Genomic DNA, 24,413 nt, shown 5'->3' with positions numbered 1-24,413 from the left:
CAGAAAAAAAAAAAAAAAAAACGTTATTAACTGCTTCCCAGGGAGAGCAGGGCAATATGTTTGACTCTAAATTAGGACTAGGTTTAAGGAAAGAAACAGAGATGAAATTTTTGTCTCCTGAGAAGCTGAGCTCCCACTTGGCTCAAAAGCAACGTTAAGATTAATGAGCTAGTGTGTTATATTTACTGATAAGTTCATTACTTGAAGGTATTGGATACCAGTTGTCTTTCTCCTAAAGGATTTCACAGCAGAAGCATGGATGGCCTCAATATTCATCCTGCATCTAACAAGCACAATCATCTTTTTGGAGCAAAGCCCACCTGGTCGGGGAGAACCTGCTGTCAGGTCGGGGTTTGGGGTAGGGGTACCAGCTGTGTGGCAGCAGGAAGTGTGTGGAGGCATTTCTGTCGCCAAGTCCTGACATATTTCTATACCTTCAGCATCTATAATTAGGGGTGGGAAGATCCCTGCTTCCCTTCCTTCAAGATATTGGGATGATGCAGAAGAGGGTCCCAAGGGCTCTCCTCTCCTGATGAATGGTGCTGGCTGAATAAAAGTAGCAGGAAATGGATTGCCCCTGAAATTAACTCAGCCCTGGCTCAGTCTAACACCTCACTAGTCAAAGGTAGACTGGGATGGAGGGAAGAGGCTCCAATCTTGCCCTCACTACGCCCCTGACAACTCTGCTTTAGTTCGCCTTCCGCCAACTCCTGGGGACCACCAACTCGGTGGGTGGACTTGAGAGCCCCAGGTTCTGTCTGGAAAAGGAAACAGGGCACAACAACCACAGGAGCTCCTGGATGTTCTCTCTACCCACCCAAGGATTCTCCATTCAGCCAAAAACACCTTATTTCTCTACTCAAGTCCTGTGTACCTCTGTCAGACACACCTTGCTTGACACTTGCCTTTGATTTTTGAAAGGTGAAAATCACTGAACAGCAGGTAAATTTTTACCAGTTCAGCAGGGAGCAGAGCTGGTGAAATTTACAATATATGGCATTGTAATTCACTGGGGAAAAGTCTGGGGGAAATTTTGGAAGGCTAACTTCCCAAGTTGCTGCACTGAGGTTATTAGATGATATAAATTAAGCTCAATTCCCTCTCCTGTCAAGTTCACTCACCAAGTGGAAGTTACATGCTGGAACTTGTCCCAAATGCTGAGTAGGTATTACGCACCGACAGCAGCCAATTGGCTAAATGTACTTTGGTGTCAGTAGTTGGGGTGGGCTGTTCTGGATACAGGAAAGCATTCGGGGGTGACTGGGGGGGGTGAGTCTTTATTGTCTTCTCTCGATACCCACAGACCTGTTTCCAGAAACCACTCAAGTGTCATGAACGTTCAATTATTCTCTGAAATCTGGAGACCAAGCTGGGCATATGGAGAGAAGTGAGTTAGGCTGCTGGGGAAGCAGATTGTTCTCATTTCAGTGATGAACACAGTTTTAGAGCACAAGGGGATTTACAGCCTCAACACTTCCTCATGCCGTTTATTAGAAACCAAGTGGGGCCTTTCCAGAGTGGGCCAGCCAAGGCAGTGTCCAGAGGGAAGGAAAGCAGAAAGGACACTGAACTGATCAGCAGAGCTGCGACAGGGGCTTTGGTATTACTACCCAGGGTATCATGAAATTCTTTCTCCCCGATTTTAAAAAGTTATATATCATTATCAAACTCACTCACATATGTACAATTCATATCTACACCCTCCTTATGGTCACATAGATCAGCATCATGTAGTATTAAAAACAATTTCAATATACTTTTGCTTATGATACCTATATACATACAGTGCTTTGGAGAGATAAGCAGTAGGATAATGATTAAAAGGATGCCACCCCCCCAAAAGCGAGGAAAACACCCAAGGCAAAAGTTTTTGAAAAAAGATCAGCCTATAATACTAAATGTGGTTTAAATTTCACAAAACGCTCAAGAACTTGTGTGGGTGTTTCTTTGTTTGTCAGGGCAGAAGAGCAATTTGGGATGAGCCCTTGATTAAAAGGCGAGGGTGCAGAAGAGCTGTCTAAGCACTGGGTCCCACGGCCCACCTTCCAGGCCCCTCTCCACCTGCCACTGCCTGGCTCCTGACAGGCCATCCTGGGCATGGGGAGAGGAGGAGGCCCGACCAGCACAGGTGAGACCAGTCAGCCGTCCTGCCCCCATTCTGCAAGCTACGCAGCAAGGTCTCCGGCAGCTACACCCTCATTTCGAAAACACCTTCAACTGAGCAGGCAGCCTCAGGGCTGGACGAAGAGGCCTGCCCAGGGAGCCACAGGGGCTGAACCACGCAGGGCTCCTCCCAGGGCGCTGTGGCTGTGGACAGCAACAGAGGGGGCAGAGCAGGCAAAAGGCAAAAAGTACAATTCAAGACCTATCTTAACCCTCTGTCCTGAAAGGGTCCCATGTGAATGAGAAACGCAGAGGCAGCACACTCAGGTCACCCTCACCCTGAACAGAGAGGCCGGGGGATTCCTGTGGGAGGACAAGCATTTCAGCGCAGGCCGCTCACGGTTATAAACAAGCACACCTGGTCTCAGCCCTCCTGGTGTAGAGCCACAGGCCACACAGACCTGAAGATGCTCGACACCTTAAATCTCTAAAAACACATTCCCGGCAGAAAATGGATCCAAGGTTCACTCTTCCAAGACTCATAAAGGTCTGACATGCAGGTTTCTAAAAATGCTCATCTGGTGGGAACCAAACTTCAGCTTTTAAAGCTAACATCTGAAAGTCATCCATTTCATTCAGACGCCCTCATCCATAGCTAAATCTCACCTCTGCTCACAGAGACGGGTGTGGGTATTTTGAGACTCTACACCAGGATTGAGAACAGTCTGACAAATGCCATCATTAAGCAAAGATGATATAACTAACACCCAATACCTGACTAAGTGCTATAAAGTTGTAACAGTATTTCCTGTTTCACTTACTTGTTGACAAAAATCATTGACAATCACTGCCCAAGAGGAACACCCAGGGCCTGAGGAGAAAGGGTCACTACCTCTCAGCCGTGCTGGCAGGCAGGGGCCCTGGGGGCAGCTGAACCAGATAATTGGCCTCATAGGCCAGTCCCCTTTCCCCCCAACTCCCCCCCCATCCTCAGGCACCACTGTGGTGTTGGGGGTGGGGAAGGTGTGTGGAGGAGGAGCTGGAGCACCGAGGGCGGAGCCAACCTGTCACTCCGCAGGCAGTACAGCCCCTACCCCTGGCTGAGGCCCCGGATCCCCAGGCCAGTGCTTCCCTCTGAACCTTAAGAACTGAGCAGGGGTTGGAACTGTCTTTTTCCCATGGAATTTCCTAAAGGAGACAGAGAAAGCGATGCCAGAATTCACAAAGTCTGAACCCTTGACATTTTTATTCAGTCCCTGCCAGACAGAAATGTTGCTCATTGGCTTTATCTTGGAGTAAAAAAGCACCATTTAAAAGTTGACAAAACTGGGCAGCTCTGGATACTTGTGGACTTTAATTAATTAAACATTTGTTTTCCTGCAGATCCCCCCACTCGGGGGCTCTCCCAAAGTGGCCATTTCAGTGAAGCCTCAGACCAGGGTGGGCCTCGGCTCCAGCTGCTCCGGTGTTCTCACCTCACTCACAAGAAATATTTTACACTTTCTTGCTCATTTGAATTTCAGATCGTCAGAGGTTCAAGCAGAACCTAAAATACTGACAAGCCTTGTGGACCGAGGCACCGTAAAATGATCTCCAGGTGTGCAGCCTCAGGCAGCGCCATGCGTGTACGCACTATCCAGACTGCACGTCTGTTCCCGGTGCCTGCCCACCAGCAACAAGCCCCAGGCAGATGTGTCCAGGGAGGAGGTAAATCAGAGAATGCACCTTGATATTTTTATCCAAACAGCAAACAGAGCCCACCCAAGGCCTCCCAAAGCTCCCTGAGAAACCTAGGTAACACAGCCTCCAAATCTCAGGTCAATAGGTACCATTTGCTATCTGAAGTGTCTACTTCAAACATAAACAACAAATATACCGACTCGTGTCTGAAATAACCAGGCAAGCACATTAGAAGAAAAGAATCACATTTTTCCAACAACAAAAAAGTTTCTTAAAACTCAGGACAGCTAACTGACCTCACAGCTCATTTGTAAGTACATGTTAGGAACAGCAGGTGGGTACAGGAAAGCCTGTTGGAAAGCATTAACCATTTATACTCCCACCAGCAGCAATCCCTGGATTACACCATGTCCGCTGACCCAATCAATGCCCAAGGCAGAATTTGTAGCACAGAAATGCATTAAAGGAGCTTAATGCATTTTCTCTCATCAGGCCCATGGTACAGGCAAAGCAGCCACAGGTGTTTCGGGAATGGAACGCGTCTGTTTTACATTCTCCTCCCTCCCTGACTTTGCATGGAGGCGGGAAAAGCAATCACACTCCAAGAAAAAGAACTGGATCGTGGCTCACTGAGTTAGCTCACGCAGTGCTCGGCTGGGCTGGGGGAGAGAATGGGTGGATGGACAGAGTCAGCGGCCCAAGGAGCTGGAACCAAAGCCACAGTGAACCACCAAGCAGGCATCAGTCTCTTTTCCAAGGGGAAGGAGAACATGCAATTTAGAAGAGCCCAGTGTACTCAACAATTCAGTAAAAACCACAGAACAATACCAAGACAGCTCTAAAACAGAAGCAATCATTTTTTCCCCCAAATCAATTAAAACGTCAGTTAGATACAAGCTAAACACTACAACAAAAAGCACTGTGACAGAAGGCAAAGATACACAAGCCCACGCAAAGAGCACTCGCGAAGGCCCTGGGAGCGGCCGGTGGTGAAGGCGAGCCGCGCCGTCACGGCCCAGCTTAATGAAGCTCCCGACACGGTGTGTGCACACGTCAGTTCCCAAGTATAGAAAAATCCACCATTCTTGGTGTCCTTTATTGCCGTCTCTTCAGACTGCTTCATTCTTGCAAAAACTCTGACCTCCTTCCTTTCGTCCGTGGGGAATGTTCGCCCTCTCCCAGGAACATCTCCTTCTACCACCCGACGTCCAGAGAACAAGTCTTCCACCCTTCATTCCTGCCTCCACCCAGGAAAAGCCTACCCTATTTTTACCACAGGGTGTATGTGGCAGGTAGGGGTGGGCCGGGCCTGGGGTCCAGGTGCCCGCACCAGGAAGGAAACTGTGCCCTCAGCTTTGACCTGAGAACCCTCCCCCAGCAAGCTCTGTAACCCCTCGGTGCACGAGGAGAAGGGGGCTGGCTGCAGGCTCACGTTGTGCTAGGCTGTTTTACCTAGAGATGAACATATATTTTAAAACTGAGAGAAAATGGCTCAAGGCAGCTTCTGCCACAGGAATAATGACTTGCTCTTTCAAACATTTCCTTTCAGTAGCTGAAAGCAGGCAGCCAGCGTCAGCCTCTTAGGAGCTGGGGCACTTTTTAGCATCCAAAAGCCCTAGAAGGTGCTTGCATTCCTGGCCTCCTCTTGCCTCTGCCCACCCCCACCTCTCTGGGGCCTCAGGAGAATAGTGAGGTACAAGCAGGAAACTTCTTTTTTGGGGGCGACCTTATCCTCCTCTCCGCAGGCTCCTGATTTGTTGGCCTTCTCTTTCAGTATTTCCTTGTCCTGTAAAAGATTATCCTCTCAGAGAGGTCTCCTAGAAAACCAACTCCAAAGCTGCAGTATAGGCAAAAAAAGGGCCAAACCCATCCTACCCAAGAGCGGCCGAGGGCAAAGCTTGGGCCCACGGGGGCAACTTAGTTAAAGCCAGGCTCCTCACACACGGCTCAGCAGAGAACTGTGGCCTGTTTCGCCACCCCTGAAGGCTACACTGGCAAGAGCCAGTTCATCCAAGTCCAGAATGGCCAAGTGGCAATGCCGTCGGGGGACACCAGACTGCAGATGCCATGCGTCTCTCTAGAACAACACCTGGAAAAGAGAGGAATACTCACCCCATTTTTCTCTGCTGGCCTTTCAACAATCCACATTCTGGGGTCACAGGGGAGGACAGAGATGACAGACCGGCATTGGGAGAAACCTCTGGCTTAGTCCCACCCCTGCTGCTACGGCATGTCCCTTAGGGCAACCTCAAGTTCTCTTTCTGGATAATTCAGTGAGGATCTTGTGCTCTGGAGCCCAAGTACTGGATTCGTGTTCCAGCTGCACTGCTTTGACAGTTGTGTGCTGCTAGTAAGCCATTTAGCCTTTCAGACCTTCAGGTGTGTCTCCTATTAACGGGGTTGTTACGGGCACTAAAGACTAGAGCAGCTGAAGCCTCGACTCAAGGAAGGTTGGCTGTTACCAGGATAGCTCTTCCAGCTGTTGTTGCCCCTTGCACCTTACACAGTACAACTCACTCAGCTGGTTTCAAGGCTGGGTGCCCCCTCCTCCCCTGCTCCTTCCTCCTACTCACATGGCTTTCTTTCTGCTACACAACATTTTACACAAAGAAAATTTCTTTACACAAAGAAAATCCGCCTTCCAATGCAGGGGATGCAGGTTCAATCCCTGGTGGGGAAACTAAGATCCCACATGCTGTGGGGCAACTAAGCCCGTGTGCTGCAACTACTTAGCTCACGCGCCTCAAGGAGCCCACGTGCCATAAACTACAGAACCCATGTACCCTGGAGCGTGCGGCCACAGCTCGAGAGAGAAAACCCACAAGCCACAACTAGAGAGATGCCCATGCGCCACAACGAAAGATCCTGCATGCCACAACTAAGACCTGACACAGCCAAAGAAAGAGAGAGGAGGGAGGGAGGGAAAGAAGAAAGTAAATTTTTAAATATATATAAAAAATAAAAGAACATTTACTGCTGGTAACTGTGCCCTCGCCCCCTTTCCTGGAGAGGACCACCACCACACAGTTCACTTCCAACCACCTGGGTGAACAGGGTACAGCAAACGCAATGTAAAGATGATTACTGTCTGGCTTTGGCTTTGGATGTATTTTTTTAATTTTTTTGCAGTAGCAAGTTTACTTTCCTAATTATGCTTTTCTATTGCTGTTATTAATATGAGCCTATATTTGCTGAGCTCACTCTGAGAGGCAACCCAGAAATGTCCAAGATGGCATTAGATGCTTTCTTGGAATTAAAACTTTGCTGTAACTCATGATCACAAATGTGCCAAGTACAGATAATGAAGAACTGAACGTAAACACACAGGTTCCCACTGACATTCGTTTCCTCTTCTACCCTAGTATTTTGGTCAATTACTCCAGATTCCAAGGAAAATTAATCCTGGGGTAGCAGTTCAGTTCAAGGGAAGAGCAATTTAATTGATGCAAGAGAATTAACACAAAGCTGGCCCTGTAATCTGTGTGTCTGGAACTTTCCCCCTCCTGGTCAATCTGTAACCGAGGTGCACAGCTCTGAAGAACACATGTCATCATAGGTATTAATCACAAGGATGCACAGACTCCATCACGTGCTGACTCGGAGCTTCTGTCTCACTGGACAGCAACAGCCTGTTGCTGCACGGCGGGCGTCCTCACGACGATCCAGGGAGGAAGAGGCCCGCTCCTGAGCTCCCTGAGGAGCAAATGGGCTGTCACTAGTTAAGCCTCCTTGACCCACAGCAAATGTCTTCAACGGCCACAGCCACCGCCTGCCACCTCCCACTCTACGGCGTAAGAACAACCCATCTCCTGCATTACAAGCAGTGTCTTGACCAATACCTAACAGAAAATTTGGCTAGAGAAAATCATCTGACACCTGCATGAACACTTCCCCCCGCTCCCCCGCAGCCCCGGAGCACTCTTCTGGAGGACTCATTGGAATAACTACAGCAGGCCTGGCTGGCTGCTGCGGAAGAGAGCCACTGGGGGAGGTCCCCACAGGCCAGGGTCACCTGTCTCCCAGGTATCCACCAGGAACTGTACACTTTACATGTACAGCAGTTGGTGAGGTACCCAAAGCAAAGAGGGGCACTTCTTGTCGTCCCCTCTGTCCAACCATGTCCCAGGCACTGGGGTAGAAAATAAACTAGACAGTTCGGTGGCCCAAACTCTCAACTCCACAGGGGACAACAGAGAAAGAGAACACCTTTCAAATCACAGGAGGAAAAAAGCAGCGGCCCCTCCCAAGCTCACACTACCCCATGAGTCAATGCCGGGATTCTCCAACACCACCACACCTCAACTTCTGCTCTCTTCCCTTTTCTTTTTTGTGCCTCAGTAACTATGGTTGCCTTAACTCCTGATCTGACAGCAGAGGGTAGTTTCTGGACTGCAGGCTCAAGGGCGGGTCAAGTTTGGTGATGTTGAGTACCCACACCAAGCAGCCTCTATATGCTGCTGCCCTCACCTCTATGCTAAGCCTGCAGTAAATGCCTTCATTCCCTACTGGGTTCTGCCTAACTCCGAACAGGGATGGGAATAACATCTTAACAAATAAGGAGACGTGGAAAGGTGAGAAATTTCCTAGACAAGCCAGCTGATCCAATTACTTTAGGCACTTCTCCAATAAATTATAGGGCGGACTCACTTACCCTTTTCAGTTTGTGGCCTCTGAACTCTGCTCCAATATCTCACGGTCAGTCTTGACCACCCACATCTGCAGCGTGACAGCTCCTCTCCCACCAGCTAGGAGAGCACCAGCTCTCAGCACTTCCTCCCTGCCTCACCAGCACTTGTTTCTTTTCAGTCTCTGGGTCTCATGCCCTTCGTGGGTCCCTCCCAGGGACCCAGCCGCCTGGCAGGGTGACTTGGAGTCTCAGAGGCTGAACAGTTCTAGCAACACCAGGCACTGTGTGAGAGCCAACAACCCTCCACCACTGTGCCTGGGGCTCTGGCTAGTGGGCGGCCTTCTCCATATCTGCCTTCCAGAAGACAGCAGCACCCCGCCCCCCAAATGCAAGTCCTCTTTTGGTAACGCTGGCTACAAAGTCAACCAACACTGCAGAGCTGTGCTGCTATCTGCCACAGTCTTATTCAGGCTCATTTCCGACAACAAAGCAGCAAAACTTGAAGCGGCAAGGCTTTTCCTGGAGTCTGCATCTTCAGGGGCCAAGAGGTGAGGAGTAAGGACTATCATGTGATCTTGTCAGAACCTCAGTCTGCTTAGCTAAAAGCACTTTCCAGAAGCAAAAACAAACTTCACTGATATTGATCTCTTCAGAGGAAAGGTCCTATAGAAATCTCACCTAATAAATAAAGGATTCAAGCTCCAGTGTTGGGCTGTCAGTCCAGGAAGGGAAAGAAGCTATCAGACTCAAGGAGTCAAGAGTATTTATTGGTCATCTGTGCACTGTTTACAGAGCTCTATTCTAGGGGCTGGGTGGAGGAGAAGGGGAAAAAAGAAGTCACTAGTTCCCGGCTTTTAAGACAGCTGGAGACGCACAGAGAAGAAAATGCTGAAGGACACAAGAAGCAAAGCACGAAATCAACTGCAAATAAAATCAATACAATCCAGCTATGTGTAATAAATCGGGGGCACTGAGGAGAGGTCAACTGCATAAGGTATCCTGGAGGAGGTAAGTTTTCAAGGAAAATGAGGACATGAATTCGCACTCAGGAGAAAATGGAACAAACACGTCAATGAGAATTAAGTGCCACTGTGTCTCTCATTATCCAGGCGCAGTGGGGGACAAAAAAGGGGCAATGCCATGGACCCTGTCCTCCAGAAGCATCACATCTAGATGGAGCAACAAGTGTCACATGGAACAGTGGTTCCCAGACAGGAGGTCGCATAAATTGTTACCAATGAATGTTTCCTTGAGATGGGGAAGTGCTCAAGGAACTGCTAAGAACTATACAGCTGAAAATAGAGACAACTCATGCTGCAGTCATACCCTCACTGTTCAGGGCACCCCATGGGCCAGTGTGGGAACATGAAAAAGTGGTGAGATTCTGGCAGCTCAACGGACCTGGGTTCAAGTGCTCCCTAATATTTCTGAGTTACTTAACTTCAAAGCTTGAGTTTCACCTCTGTAAAAAGGGAGTACCATCTGTCCAACCATGCTTTTGTAAGAGTCAAATGATATAACACAGTTGCAGGCATCCAGCACATAGCTGGTGCTCAATAAAGCTGTTCTTCAAAGATTATTGTTTTTGTTTCTTATGAATGTATTTTATTTATTTATTTTTTGGCTGCGTTGGGTCTTCATTGCTGCGCGCAGGCTTTCTCTACTTGCGGTGAGCGGGGGCTACTCTTCGTTGCAGTGTGCGGGCTTCTCTTTGCAGTGGCTTCTGTTGTTGCGGAGCACAGGCTCTAGGCGCGTGGGCTTCAGTAGTTGCAGTACGTGGGCTCAGTAGTTGTGGCTCGTGGGCTCTAGAGTGCAGGCTCAGTAGTTGTGGCACATGGGCTTAGTTGCTCTGAGGCACGTGGGATCTTCCCAGACCAGGGCTCAAACCCTTGTCCCCTGCAGTGGCAGGTGGATTCTTAACCATTGCGCCACCAGAGAAGCCCTAAAGCTGTTCTTCCTTCACCCAGAGGATCACAACTGCAGTGGTACAGGGTTCATCCATTCACTCATTCAGGCAACACTGCACACCAGGTACTATATAGCAGGGCAGAGAGCTACTAAAGAACACAATATGGTCCCTGTCCTCCAGTGCTTATGGTCTGGGAGGAAGTACAGACATGCAGTCAATTTCAGTGTGTTCTGAGAACTACAGCAACAGAGGCCAACCATGGACTCCACAGAAGACTTTTGAGCAGTCCCACAAGGAGATCAGCAGGTGAAAGGTTTTATTAAAAAGACTCTCATATTTTGTGACGGCCTCTGATGAGAAAAACTATGGAGACAAGCACTGAGCCCAGTCTGGCATTCCTGTACCCCACCCTGCCCTTGATGTCCCCACACTATTCTTCAGTCCCCGTGAATGAACTTGCTACTGGAAGGGACTGGGGTGCTGGAAAGCCAAAGCCACTGTGTTCAAATATCTGAAGAGAAGCCTTGCAGGAGAGGAAGATGATTTGTGACAGGTCTCTCCAGAGGGCAGAGTGAGGAGGAATGAGGACATGTCATGTACGGAGGCTGGTTTTAGTTCAACGGAGGAAGCACCTAGTCAGTCTAAGCTGCCTGCAACAAGACAGGCCTCACTCCCTCCAGGCTGGAGATGTACATGGTGGCTGGATTACCTGCCAGGGCAGGGCAATGCTGATGTAGTTTCTGCAGCATTAGTTCAGGGAGTTGGACTGGCGCCAGATGGATAACTTCTAAGTCCCTTAAGTGCTTGGACTCTGTGTCAGAGAGTGATAGGTTTGCTAGGCAGGAGTGAGAGACTGGTGTGGTTATACACAGTAGGTCTGTGACCTGTAGTTTCTGTGAGCCCCAAAGAGCCCATCTTATTCATGTGCAAGATGAATCACCAGTTTTATTTAGGCAAATACACCCATCCCCAAAGTTGAGTATTTAATTAAACCAAAAGCATATCAAATAATTTTAATCAGACCAAGCAAGCAATGCTGCTCTTATAACATAGCTGTCTCGCCTGATATTTCCCCCTCTACCAATAAAAATTCAAGGCAGATAAAAGTATGTAAAAATAAATAATGCTAAGGTTTTCTCTCCAAACCTTATTCCTTAAGTCAATTATTCCATTGGGAAACCCTCAGGTTGTACATGTACGCCAGCATCAAGAATTTCCATGGAGGGCTTCCCTGGTGGTGCAGATTGGGAGTCTGCCTGCCAATGCAGGGGACACGGGTTCGAGGCCTGGTCCGGGAAGATCCCATATGCCGCGGAACAACTAAGCCTGTGCGTCACAACTACTGAGCCTGCGCGTCTAAAGCCCGTGCTCCACACCAGGAGAGGCCACGACAATGAGAAGCCTGCGCACCGCGATGAAGAGTGGCCCCCGCTCACCGCAACTAGAGAAAGCCCTCGCACAGAAACGAAGACCCAACACAGCCATAAATAAATAAATAAAATAATTTTTTTTAAAAAAAGAAGAATTTCCATGGAGACTGGGCCAGACATTCTCCCATTCACCTGCTTAGGCCTGCTTCAAACACTACCACAAAAGGACGTTCCCCTAAAGAAAACCAGCAGGCTCACCAGAACACCACATTTCATTGACTTCTAATTTTTTCTTGTATGTTATTACAAGAAATAATAACAGATGGGGTACCTACTATAGGCCACATAACTCTAACAGGGGCAGTGGGAAGCTACAGAACAACACATGGTCCTGCTCTCTGAGTATTTTAGAATCTAGCAGGAGAGAGGAGACCAGTGGAGGAAGGCATGTGTTAAAACACTCAGAAGATGTAAATCTCTGATTGAAAGAGAATGGAGTTGCCTAGATCTGACATAAAACCTCTGACGTGCATGACCTCATTGGAAATTTCTAGTAACTATTTTGTCTTAAATTACCTTTACATTTCCTATGAAGAAATGAGCTATTAAGTGTATAGACAGTGTATCAAACTTTGGGGTATATTAGAATTGCCTGAGCAACTGCATTTTTGCTTTCCAAAGACGCATCCCCACCTACTCAGGGACTCTGAAGTGCTGGTCTGAGGCCCGCACTTTTTAAGAAGTTCTACTCAAGGGCTTCCCTGGTGGCGCAGTGGTTGAGAGTCCGCCTGCTGATGCAGGGGACACGGGTTCGTGCCCCGGTCCGGGAAGATCCCACATGTTGCGGAGCGGCTGGGCCCGTGAGCCATGGCCGCTGAGCCTGTGCGTCTGGAGCCTGTGCTCCGCAATGGGAGAGGCCACAACAGTGAGAGGCCCGCGTACCTCAAAAAAAAAAAAAGTTCTACTGAAGAGGGAGTCACATAAGAATATAGTATGATGACAGAGAGTGTTTACTAGCAGATATCTGCATACAATGTACTAAACACAAATTAGTTTTAACTACACACATAAAAGGCACAAGAAAGGACATTTCTTTAGCAACACCTTTGTGAACAATTTGATATCAATTCTGAAAGAAATAATATTTTAACCCTGTTATTTTGACTAAATACTATTTTTACCACAACTGGTCTAATTTGGTGACATTTTGCTGTGAAGAGTCCATATAAGAGTCCCAAGTCCTGAACAAGGTTCTGGAGGCTGAACTAAGAGGAGGTTAAGAGAGTCAGGTGTATTAATCTGGAGGAAAGACCAAGAAATCTTCTGGGTACTTCAGAGGAGATAAGAACAGAAGTCCCCCAGGGATGGCCAAGAATATGTGACAAGAAGCTGTAGTCAGTGGGGGCTGAAAGCTATGCTGAAGGGAGGGAGAGTGGGCTCTGCTGTGAGCAGTTATGTTGGTCAGAAACTCTTCAGCAGTCCTTGAGTTTCAGATCAAAGCCTGCGTGAAATAACAACATTTAGCACACAGGTGTGATACGAGGCTAGTGGCAACTTTTCTGGCCTTAGTTTCCTCGTTTACAACAAGCAAACAAAAAAATGGGGGAGGGGGCGTTGGACTAAATGACTGCTAAGGCTTCCTCTCATCTTGGTGGTACGTGATTCTATTACCCATCTACCCACAATTTTTTTGTGATTTTGTATTGCAGTAATAAAAGCATTTAATTCAAACAAAGCATTTCTCAGTGTGGTTTGCTTTCATTATCTCAAGTGAGAATAACCCAGAACGGCATCTTGGGGTATAAATCTGTTACGATTTTGGTTTTGAAAAAAGAGGAGTGCCCTCAGGTCACAGGCTTTCCCCACTATGGCTGGACAGACACGTTAGGACTCTGAACAAAGGGCATGTGTTTCAACTGTAAGCATGGGACAGGAGAAGTCTTTAAAACACGCCTTTGTTCACCTTTTTTAGGTCACATCGTAGCTCACCATGAGTTGTATCAGCTGTTTTGGGAGAATGTATTTGAACATTTCCTATGTTTTCCTACAATGTATTCCACAGGTAACAACTATTGAACTTTGTCAGGATGGAGAACAGCTATGCAAAATCTACAGCTAAATCAGACATAAATGGTAAAAAACTGAATGCTTTCTATGTAAGATCAAAGAAAAGGCAAGGAAGTTCATTCTCAACACGTCTATTCAACATCATGCGACAGGTCCTAGCCAGTGCAATAACACAAGAAACAGAAGTAACAGGCATACAGATTGGAAAGGGGTAAAACTGCCCTCATTTGCAGATGGCATGATCATGGATACAGAAAACCCTAAGGGAATCTAGTGAATTTAGTAAGGTTGCTAAATTTATCTTTAGTAAGATAAATTTACTTTTTATCTTTAGTAAGATAAAAGATCATATACAAAAACCGGCTGCACTTCAAAGTGGCAGCAAAGAACAATCTGAAAATAAAATTTTTAAATTCTATTTACAGTAGCATCAAAAAACTAAAATAGTTATGAATAAATTTAACAAAGAATGGAAACTGAAAAATATAAAACACTGCTATGAAATTAAAGAAGACTTAAATAAGAGACATATCATACTCATAGGTTGGAATATTGTTAAAATGGCAATTCTGTAAATCTTTTTAAAATGGGCAAGATATCTGAAGTATAAACAGACTCTTCAGAAAAGAAGATATATGAGTGGCCAAAAGGCATATGAAAAAGATGCTTAACGTCACTGGTCATTAGAGAAATGAGTTAACATACGACAGTGAGATGGCACCACACAACCACTAGAATAGCTAAAGTTAAGAAGAATGACAATATTAAATGTTGGCCAATCATGGAGAAATTGGAACCCTAATACACTGCTGATGGGATTTTCTTAGAAAATGACCATTCAACCTGGCAATTCTACCTCTATGTATTTACCCAAGAAGGTACAACATATGTCCATACAAAGACCTCTGCATGAATATTTATAGTAGCTCTACTCATAATATCCCCAAACTGGCAACAACCCAAACGTATGTCAAATGGTAAATGGATAAACAAATGTGATTATCCATACAATGAAATAATACTCAACATTAAAGAGGAATGAACTACTGATATGTAATAACATGGACGAATCTCAAAAACAACATACTATGTGGACACACAAGACTGTATATATATACTGTTTGAATCCACTGATGCTAAAATTCTAGAAAAGGCAAAATTATATCAACAGAGGCAGATCAGTGGTTGCCTGGGGCTAGGGTAGGAGAGTGTAGTGACTGACTGAAAATGAGACACGTGGGAACTTTTTGGGGTAATGGAAATATTCTAAAATTTGAATTTGGTAAGGGCTGTACAACTTAAAGTTACTAAAACTCACTGAACTATATGAAACAGGTGAATTTTATGGTATGTAAATTATATATCAAAAAATCCAAAAAACACACACATATAACACACACCTTGCTAGGCAAAGAACTAAAATTATCTACTCTTAGAATTTAAAAAATTCATTTCCTTTTACAATAAGCCATTTTTTTCTCTCCATAAAGAAATATCCTAAAACAGGGTAATCTATCCAAGTAGTTTTTGTTGTTGGTGGTGGGTTTTTTTTTTTTCGTGGCACGCGGACCTCTCACTGTTGTGTCCTCTCCCGTTGCAGAGCACAGGCTCCAGACGCACAGGCTCAGCGGCCATGGCTCACAGGCCCAGCCGCTCCGCGGCACGTGGGATCTTCCCGGACCGGGGCACGAACCTGTGTCCCCTGCATCGGCAGGCGGACTCTCAACCACTGCGCCACCAGGGAAGCCCTATCCAAATAGTTTTGATTAAATTATTATTGTGTTGTTATTGCTAAGACTAGACTATAGAAATAGTTGCAAATTTGCTATCCAGATGGAAAATATTCACTTCATGGGACAAGGGTCTGCTGGTTTGCCTGTCGGTAGGGTATGAGTGGGGAAGTGACACAGGCATCAGTAAATGTGCTCTGCACATTTTGTATTTTAAAAGCTTGGTCTTTGATGCTCCTTTGCTGGGGAGGGGAGCTCTTAATGTTTCTAATATCTCTCTACAGCCTTGTTAAAGGACATATGGTAGCTTGGCTCTCTGGGACGTGGTAAGCTAATGGGCCAAATATGTGGAGCTAGTGTTCAGTAAAGGTTTGATTTGTTTTGCTCTAACACCTCAACTTGCAATTTAGAGGAGCAGCAGAGGGACTAATCTGTTTGGTTTTAGACCAGAACTCTTACACATTAAAGATTAAATGGGGACTACAAATAAGCATACTCTTGTTTAGGTGAAAGTACAGTGAGAGTGAAAGGAAGAGAGTAGCAAAGGGAGAAAATTTTCTCAATTTGCCTCAAGACTTTCAATTACTCTTAGCTCTCATATATACAGTAACGCCCATCAAAGGTTTTCTGTTGCTGCTGTTGTTTTTGTTTTTGTTTTTGCTTTTGGGAGGGTGGGCAGGCACCTCCTTCTCTTGAGCCGTAAGGTAACATAACACCCAGCTGCTGTCTCAGAAGTGCTGGAAAACCTTTAGCCTTTCACTGCCAGACTCAGCATAAAACAACAGGAGCTCCTAAAGGGCTGGGATCTTGGTCACCACACTCTATACAACACACTGCAGAGCATGGACTCGATACTCAACGGCAGTAATGATAACACCTAACTGACCAAACCAATTTGTTCATGATAAAGGATCTCAGGTGTTTCCATGGATACTAGGGTTTTCTGACAGATCCAGGCTAGAACTCTGTACACAGAATAAGGCCTTTTATAAGAAAATATAGCCTCGCTTTCTTTGAGACATAGGACAGAATGCCAAATGTCCCTGACAGTTTTAAATCACACTTGGAAGAGAGTTAAAATAAAGGCCTAGATGTGGGCTTATTTGTGGTGGTTTCTGATGCTGGTGGAATGGACCAGCCTGGTAGTTTCACGTCACCTACATGCTTCATAATCACCACAGTTCCTCGCCCCACACTCGACCTCAGAATATCACTATCTGTTCACCACTCAGTCAGTCCCCTGTAGTGGACGGGGACGGCTGTGACACGTGCACATTTCTTTCCACTTTGTGAATCAGTTCACACTCTCCCTAGATCATTCCTCTAAGAAGATTCAACAGCCTCCCGGGCTTTCCTGTGTGCTTAATTTTTTAAAAAAAAAGTCAAATTAGATCGTGTTGACCACATTCAAACCACTGATAGCTTTTCACTGCAAACCAATGTCCAAACCCTACAGCCTGGAATCTGGAATCCCTTCCCTCCTTTTCTAGCAGTCTCTCCTCACTCAACCACAAGGCTCCATCGGGCTGCACAGAGGTCACCTGCAGAACACCAGCTTGGTCCAAGCATCCTGTCTTTCTGCACTTCTAAGTCCCACCCTTCCTTTAATGCCCCTATTGTGGAAGCCTGTCCAGAGTCTTCCAGTTGGAATTAATCTCTCCCTCCCCATATTCCTATAACATATGGCTTGTACCTGGATTAAAACTCTTATGGTAGGCTGCCCTGGATGCCACTTATTTCATGCATGTGCCTGCCTTCCACTCAGGACCAGCAAATTCCTACTCTGAATGCCTATTTAAATCAGCTTAGGGATCTTGGAAAAGTGGCTGATTCCAGGACTAAGCAAGTACAAGATGCATCCAGAACACATCATGTTAGGCCACAGAATAAGAAAATGCTTTTTAAAAAACGGGAGGCAGGGACTTCCCTGGTGGCACAGTGGTTAAGAATCCACCTGCCAATGCAGAGGACACGGGTTCGATCCCTGGCCCAGGAAGATCACTCATGCCGTGGAGCAGCTAGGCCCATGTGCCACAACTGCTGAGGCCCGCCTGCCTAGGGCCTGTGTTCCGCAACATGAGAAGCCATTGCAGTGAGAAGCCCACGCACCGCAATGAGGAGTGGTTCCCGCTCCCTGCAACTGGAGAGGGCCCGCGCACCACAACGAAGACCCAATGCAGCCAAAGTTAATTAATTAATTAATTTTTAAAATAAACAAAAACAGGAGGTATGTCACAAAAATACAGAATTCAGCTTGAAGGAATTTCCACCGGCCAAATCTGAGACAATTTGAGCAACAAAATAATTAAGTACAGTAATGAATTATAAACCACTGAAAAATACAAGAGCCCAGAGTCCAAACCAGTAAGAGATAAATAAATGGGGGAGGAGAATGCTCCGTGCAAATGGTAAATGCAGGAGAAGGACTGGAGTTAGCAAAGCATCATTTTGCAACCATCATAGTAAAGACTGGTTCAGGCAAGAATCATCAATGGATGCTAAATCTAGGAGACCTTTTTGATGATGATCAGGACATTTATATAGTCAAAGTGTTTCCCACAGATTGCTTACTAGTTGCAAGGGCAAAAATATTATTTTTAGAGACATCAGGCAACACCTAGACTGGGTGAATGAAGCAAAATTAACATCAATAATGAGATGCAGATAAACATCCGTGCCTCCCAATGAAGAACCCTGAGGGGGACACAACATCACCCACATAGCATTCTGGCTGGGAATACATAACCTGAATCTAATCATGAAGAAACATCAGACAACCTCCAAACAAGGAGTGCTCTATTTAAAAAAGTGGGGGGTTGGGAAGGGTAAGCAGAAGAGGGTGGAGAAATGCAGCCTTCAAAATGTCAATATCATTAAAAACAAAGAAAGGCAATGAAAATGTTCCAGCTTAAGAGTCTAAAAGAGACATGACAACTAAATTCAACACTTGATCATGGACTGGATTCTGTACTAAAGGGAGGAAAATGCTTTTATGAAGTATATTATTGGATCAACTAGCAAACCTAGAATATGGACAAGAGATCTGATGAAAGTATTTATCAGTATCAGTTTACTGAAGCTGATAACTGCTGCGGTTATATAAAATAACTATTCTCAGGAAATATTCATTGACGTTTATAGGGATAAAGGGTCACAATGTTTGCAACTTACTTTCAAATGGTCCAGGACAAACTTTTAATTTCCAAAATGTAAAAAAAAACAATACCCAGAAACCTTTTCTGATTTAATTGTTAAGTGTGAGGCCCAGACATTCTATATTTTAGAGGCTTCCCAGATTGAGAAGCTCCTAGAACAGTGGTTCTCAAAACATGGTCCTCAGACCAGCAGCATCAGTTATTACCTGGGAACCTGTTAAAAAGGCCCACTGAGTCAGAAGCTCTGGGGGTGGGCCCAGCACACTGTGTTTTAACAGCCCTCTGTGCAATTCTGATGCCCACTTAAGTCTGAAATCACTGACCTAAACTATGAGCTCCTATATTCTGTATTCTACCTCCTATATTCCCCACAAAACCTAGCAAAATGCTTTATGAAAAATCACATCTCAATAAATGCTAGCTGACTTCAGCTTGACAGTGAATGAAAAGGCAGAAAGGACCACTGAGGCACTTTAAGTCGACAAACTAAAGGTCCCAGCTAAAGCATCACTCTGAGTTTCTAAAGGGAATATAAAATTTATTTTCAAAGCAGTAAACGAAGTCAGATTACTCAAGAGGTTAGTAAAAGCACTGTTGTCCCAAAAGGGAGCATATCATCTTACAGTGTAAGTCACTGTCAACTGAAAACATGCCATAACTTTTGCAAGCTCTTAGACTGGTATTTAAAAATTAATTCTGTGGTTCTGGGAAGCAATGCATAGCGATTAAAAAGCCATGCGGTATGCATCATGCAAGATCTGATTAGAAAACACAGTATCCACGTGGCTGTGCTGTGGCCCAGACTGGATGAGGATGGCCAGATTTCAGAACACCCTCCAGGTGGCCTTTGGAGAGACAAGACCCCTGTAAAGACAACAAGCTGATCAATTTGCCTACTGAGTAGAAAATGAAACAAATAAATCCATGTTTATGCAATTGTTTTCCATCTTGAGAAGTTAAACTGCTGAAGATACACTAGGATGCAGGGTATCACCCCAGCCTCACCACATGCTTTTACTGATTGGCACCCAGAAAGATTTCACAGGAAAAGGGTGTCACTATGGTATTGTTGATTTAAAGGTTATCTAGTCACAGCGAGGCAGAGGAGAATTCATCTTCAAAACTCACCTCCTTATTGAAAGCCCATGGAGTGTCTTGGCAATTAACAATTCCTATCACCTCTAGCTGTTCCCTATGTGAGAAGGCTCAGAACTCGCCTTACAAATTGCTCTTTTGAAGATCAAAGGGGAGCTGAATGTGTCTGTGTGCTCTCGATGAGACTGTGATTTAATGGAATTTTTAGAGAAGGCTTGCTGGCAGTGTTTGGATGACAGCCCCAGGCGGAGGATTCAGGGGAGCTTGGCCACTCTTCCCTTTGGAGCGGCTTCCCTGTCTTTAATTGGCACCTCATTAGAAATTAATGAAAATGACATCCTCTGTTCTTCCTGCTCTAGGCATCGAATGCTACAAAAAGGCCCATCACAATTCATAACACATTCAATTTATATAGCAACGGCTCTTAAGCATTATTTATGAGATGTGAATTTCTTGTCAGCAGTTAATAACCTGTACAGAGTGGAAGGGGAATGGAAAAAAAGATTGTGAATACATATAAAAAAAAAGATTTTCTGCAGTGGAGAAGTGTTCTGTTTGAGTTCAAACCGCCCTCCTGAATCTTCACTTTCAGTAGTAAATTACTGTGTTTCCCGTCTTCCAAAACCTTTCAGGGCAGTTAAACGTCTCCCTAGCACTCCATGCAGCCTCAAGGAAATAACTGTACAACTCACCTTTTCCTAGAGATCCAAGCAGACAGGCAGGAGGAACACAAGAGATATTTGTCAGGGACAGTCCCAGAGGTGTGTGTTCCCATTACTGTCCTTCATCTTTTAAAATGTGGCAGCTGACTCAGTCATTTTTCTGGGCACATAAGTATAATGCTCTCAGTGGGCCCAATTGAACTCCCAGCTCTCTCTAGGAAGGCTACATCTGGAGGGACTGCAGACAGCTCAGGGCTCTCTTCTCCAGCAGAAAAATCAAATCTCTCTATAAGACGACCCTCAGAATTGGGCATAAGCCAAGGGACCACGTGTTAGATCATTTAAAGAGAATGCACGTCTATGGCAAACCCAGTAGGCACTTACTTAGAAACCCAGCCTCCTGCCTGAGAGGTGAAGAGCACAGCAGAGTAATCTGCACTTACCAGAGTCAGTCAAGTTGGCTTCACTTTAGGAGCACATGAAGTCATCCAACATATATTTCTAGATATTTTCAGCTTGGTGCTTAAGACCTTAGGAAATAGGTGGCTTGCATCAAAGCTGAAGGGTAAACTGGGAGACTTGGTTACCACACCTCTGGATCTCTCAGCACTAAACTGTGAATTCTCACTGCTTGCCTGACAAGGAGAGGAGGTTATTAGCCACTGCCAGAGGCGAGACAGCACACTTGATGGATCAACTGCTTGATCCACTAGGGCAAATCCTGTGTAATACCCAGAATTCAGTTACTTTCAAGAAGGAAACAAGAATGTAAGGTACAGGAAAATCCCACGATTCTAATTTAGGAATCACCAAAGGCCTGTGTTACAAAAGCAACAGGCAAACGGTCAGGGAAGCTACACAACACTGGTAACAGACTGAACTGCTGAAGCCCCCAGGGGTCCACGTGAAGACCAAAGCAATAATTTGCAGACCACAAAAGATCAGACAAACCACTGAGGGCAAAGCTGGTTAGCCATGAGACCCCAAAGTTTCCTTGGGTAACCACAGTATTCCTTCACTACCTCATTAAGAATTTTACATTACCTGGGAGGGTTGATCAAGACACAGCCTAAGAAAAAGGTTCTGGGCTCACCTGGACCACATCACATTGCAGGAACAAAAGTGAGGTTTGAAAATTCTGCTGACAGCCTCTGCACCCACGTCTTATCCTACCTCTCTCCTTACACTTTCACACAAGCATTTAATAGGATAAATAAACGCCAGGTTAAAGACTAAAAACTTGTCCAGTGATACCTGGACTCCACATGCTAGTCACCATTTCTGCAGTTGAATATAAATATGTTTCTGATACTGCTGAGTACCACACACCAGACTGTGTAACAAACAGATTTCTACTCATGACAGGAAAGGAGTTCCAACTCAGTTTCCATGAGAGGCTGGAACTCCCTCCTGTCCTTCTCATTTCCAACAGGGCAGATAACTCAGGGACAGGAGCAGCGACGGCTATCTCTTCAGAAGATGAAGAGCTTTGAGCAGCTGTAACTTTCTAACTGCTGGGAGAACCACCCAGTCCTGACTACCAGCATCAGTACTTACAGGATATCTATGGCCATCCCAGAGGTAAAAGGAAGCTTCTAAAAGCTCACTTCTAAGAACAAAGGATACAGGACTCTCAGAGGCTAGAGCCAATGTGCCTGATGACAGCTCTGTCCCAGAGAACAATTTCACAATATTATGCTCTAAAGTCAAGAAATAAAAACAGGGACAGGAAAACTGTAAGTCAGCCTAAATAATGCAGCTACACAATTTTGCTTCCATGTGACACGATGTATATGGTCAAAGGGAGAGGAAGGATTGTTCTAAGTTTTGTTCCACTGTGGGCAGGCATAAAGTTTTTAAAAAGTACATCCCACCAAAAATTCCAAGAGTTGGTATTACACTGGATAATACAGAAGGAAAAGGTTACTTTAAAGCTATTTCAAGGGGTTAACTGACAATGAATTATGGTTCAAAGAAAATAATTTTCTAATCAAACTTTAATTTAAAAGGGATATGGGGGAGAAATCTTCCATTTATTATATATAGTAAGAAGCTCATTCAAAATTAATCTAATATCTGAATTTTATGGCACATATCTCAGAATTTCACTGGTTTGGTTAACTTCTAAATAAGTCATCAATGAGAAGGAACCACAGTAATATGCAGTGGAGAGAAGCTGAGAGCAGTAAGCAGTGACAATGCAACTCTAATGAAATATGTGTAAGAATAGTTGGGGAGGTTTTTGCCTTTTCTGTATGTGTGAGAGGAAATAAAGGGTGTTTAGAAATAAGAATCCTCTACTCTGATTTCCCAAGCTCCAAAGCTATAGCTCGAAGGGAGGTACTCGGGAGAAGAATGAAGGAGCTCAGCCTCTCAGGGCGCCAAGGACACAGCCTCCACCATGCTGTGTCCTCCACTGGGGGGACGCTTACCGCAGCGGCACGATCCCAGTTCCTGCTGCACCAGCTCCAGTTTGGTTTGGCACTGGAAGCACCGACGTCGGCTTTTCTGTTTAGATCGGCTGGTTTCCTCGGGTCGTTCAGTATTCTCCAGTAGTCGTGGCCGTTTCACTGGCGAAGCCTCATTCTCAGACTGTGAATCTGAGCAAAACAACACATTTAGGGGTCAGGGTTAGTGCTTGGCCTGGCAAGCGCAACTGATTAATGTACAGCCGAGGCATTCTTCTGACCAGGCTACTGCCCTTTTCCAGGAACTGGATCAGTATGAGCAAGAGCCAGTTCTTCTAGCTGGCCTGGTTTACATCACAAATTGTGACAAGCATGCACCTTTACAGCTGACTTCTAACAAGCCAGGCCCAAGCTAGGAGAGGAGGGTGGGTGGCTCAACAAACGTCCGTTCTGTGCTGTCTTTAAAAAACATCCATCTCTACAAGGAGACCATTCGAGCTGGAAATGGGATCCTCTCTTTGTGCCCCTTCTTTGGGTCCTAGCTGTTTACTGCTTGTATTGGTTATTTATCTCTTCTTGGATCTTTGTCCTTAAGTAGACTGTACTTCGCCAGAGAAGGGACTGTGTCTACTATTTCTGTATGTCACCATGCTTAGCACAATTTTATACCTGAAGTCAGTGTTTCATGGGTGATCCATGATCTTTTCTAGTAAAAAGACATTTCTAAGGGCTTCCCTGGTGGCGCAGTGGTTGAGAGTCCGCCTGCCAATGCAGGGGACACGGGTTTGTGCCCCAGTCCAGGAAGATCCCACATGCCGCGGAGCGGCTGGGCCCGTGAGCCATGGCCGCTAAGCCTGCACATCCGGAGCCTGTGCTCCGCAACGGGAGAGGCCACAACAGTGAGAGGCCCGTGTACCACAAAAAAAAAAAAGACATTTCTATTCCTATGCACAACTAAACGCACAAGAATCAGGTTCTAATACTGAAAATGATTCCAACTTTATTCAGAGTGAACAAGTGTCCTTGCTTGTTCACAGATAAGCTGTCCCATGGCCTCCAGAGTGGGGTGGTACAGAGGCAGCACTTGGCACTGCAACCCTAGGGCTGGTGCCAAATTAGCAGGTGAAGGGAGATGTAGTGTGCAACAAGTGTTTTGTATAATCTTAAAAAAGTAAAATGCAATAAAGTTCATGTCACAGGCAGACTGTAAATAACTCTTGCTTTCAAAAAAAAAAAAAAAACAAAGAAAAGAGCCAGCACGTGGGGGGCTCTGTATTCTTGGAATTACTGCCACTACATACTGACGATGCACCTCTCGCCAAGGTTCCAAAGTGATTTGTGCTAAAACACCTCTGGAAGAGAGTCTCCTAATACAGTAGCTTCTTACTGGTCTCCCTGCCCTTCCCCTTGTCCTACAGTCTATTCTCCACACAGCAGCCAAGCGACCCTGTTAAAAATCAAGTTAGAATCACTTCACAATCCTGCTCAAAATCCTCTAATAGCTCCCTTTCTTGGATGAAAAGTTCAGATACTTCCTATGACCCTCAGAAAGGCCCTGCCTTTCTTATGTGCCCTCCTCCCATCTCTCTCCCCTCATCCCCTGTTAC

General features: G+C 45.6%; 1 protein-coding gene across 2 annotated transcripts in view; it reads right to left on the bottom strand.

The window, feature by feature from the left end:
- Nucleotides 1-24,413, bottom strand: part of ZFAND3 (zinc finger AN1-type containing 3) — a 337,867-nt gene that overhangs the window by 18,671 nt on the left and 294,783 nt on the right. Inside the window, exons 5-6 of one of the 2 annotated variants that reach the window (XM_060307446.2) lie at nucleotides 22,831-22,998; nucleotides 19,182-19,505 (exon numbers count right to left, since the gene is read on the bottom strand). In XM_060307446.2, coding sequence (XP_060163429.1) covers nucleotides 19,279-19,505; nucleotides 22,831-22,998 — 395 coding nt within the window. In that variant the 3' untranslated portion in view covers nucleotides 19,182-19,278. Of the gene's footprint in view, nucleotides 1-19,181; nucleotides 19,506-22,830; nucleotides 22,999-24,413 lie in introns of those variants that run through there. The other variant, XM_070046699.1, reaches the window with a different exon arrangement.

Source organism: Globicephala melas, chromosome 11, assembly GCF_963455315.2.
Source record: "Globicephala melas chromosome 11, mGloMel1.2, whole genome shotgun sequence".
Classification (NCBI taxonomy): domain Eukaryota; kingdom Metazoa; phylum Chordata; class Mammalia; order Artiodactyla; family Delphinidae; genus Globicephala; species Globicephala melas.
Note: the sequence above shows the minus strand (reverse complement) of the source record. Positions and strands in the feature narration are given on the sequence as shown.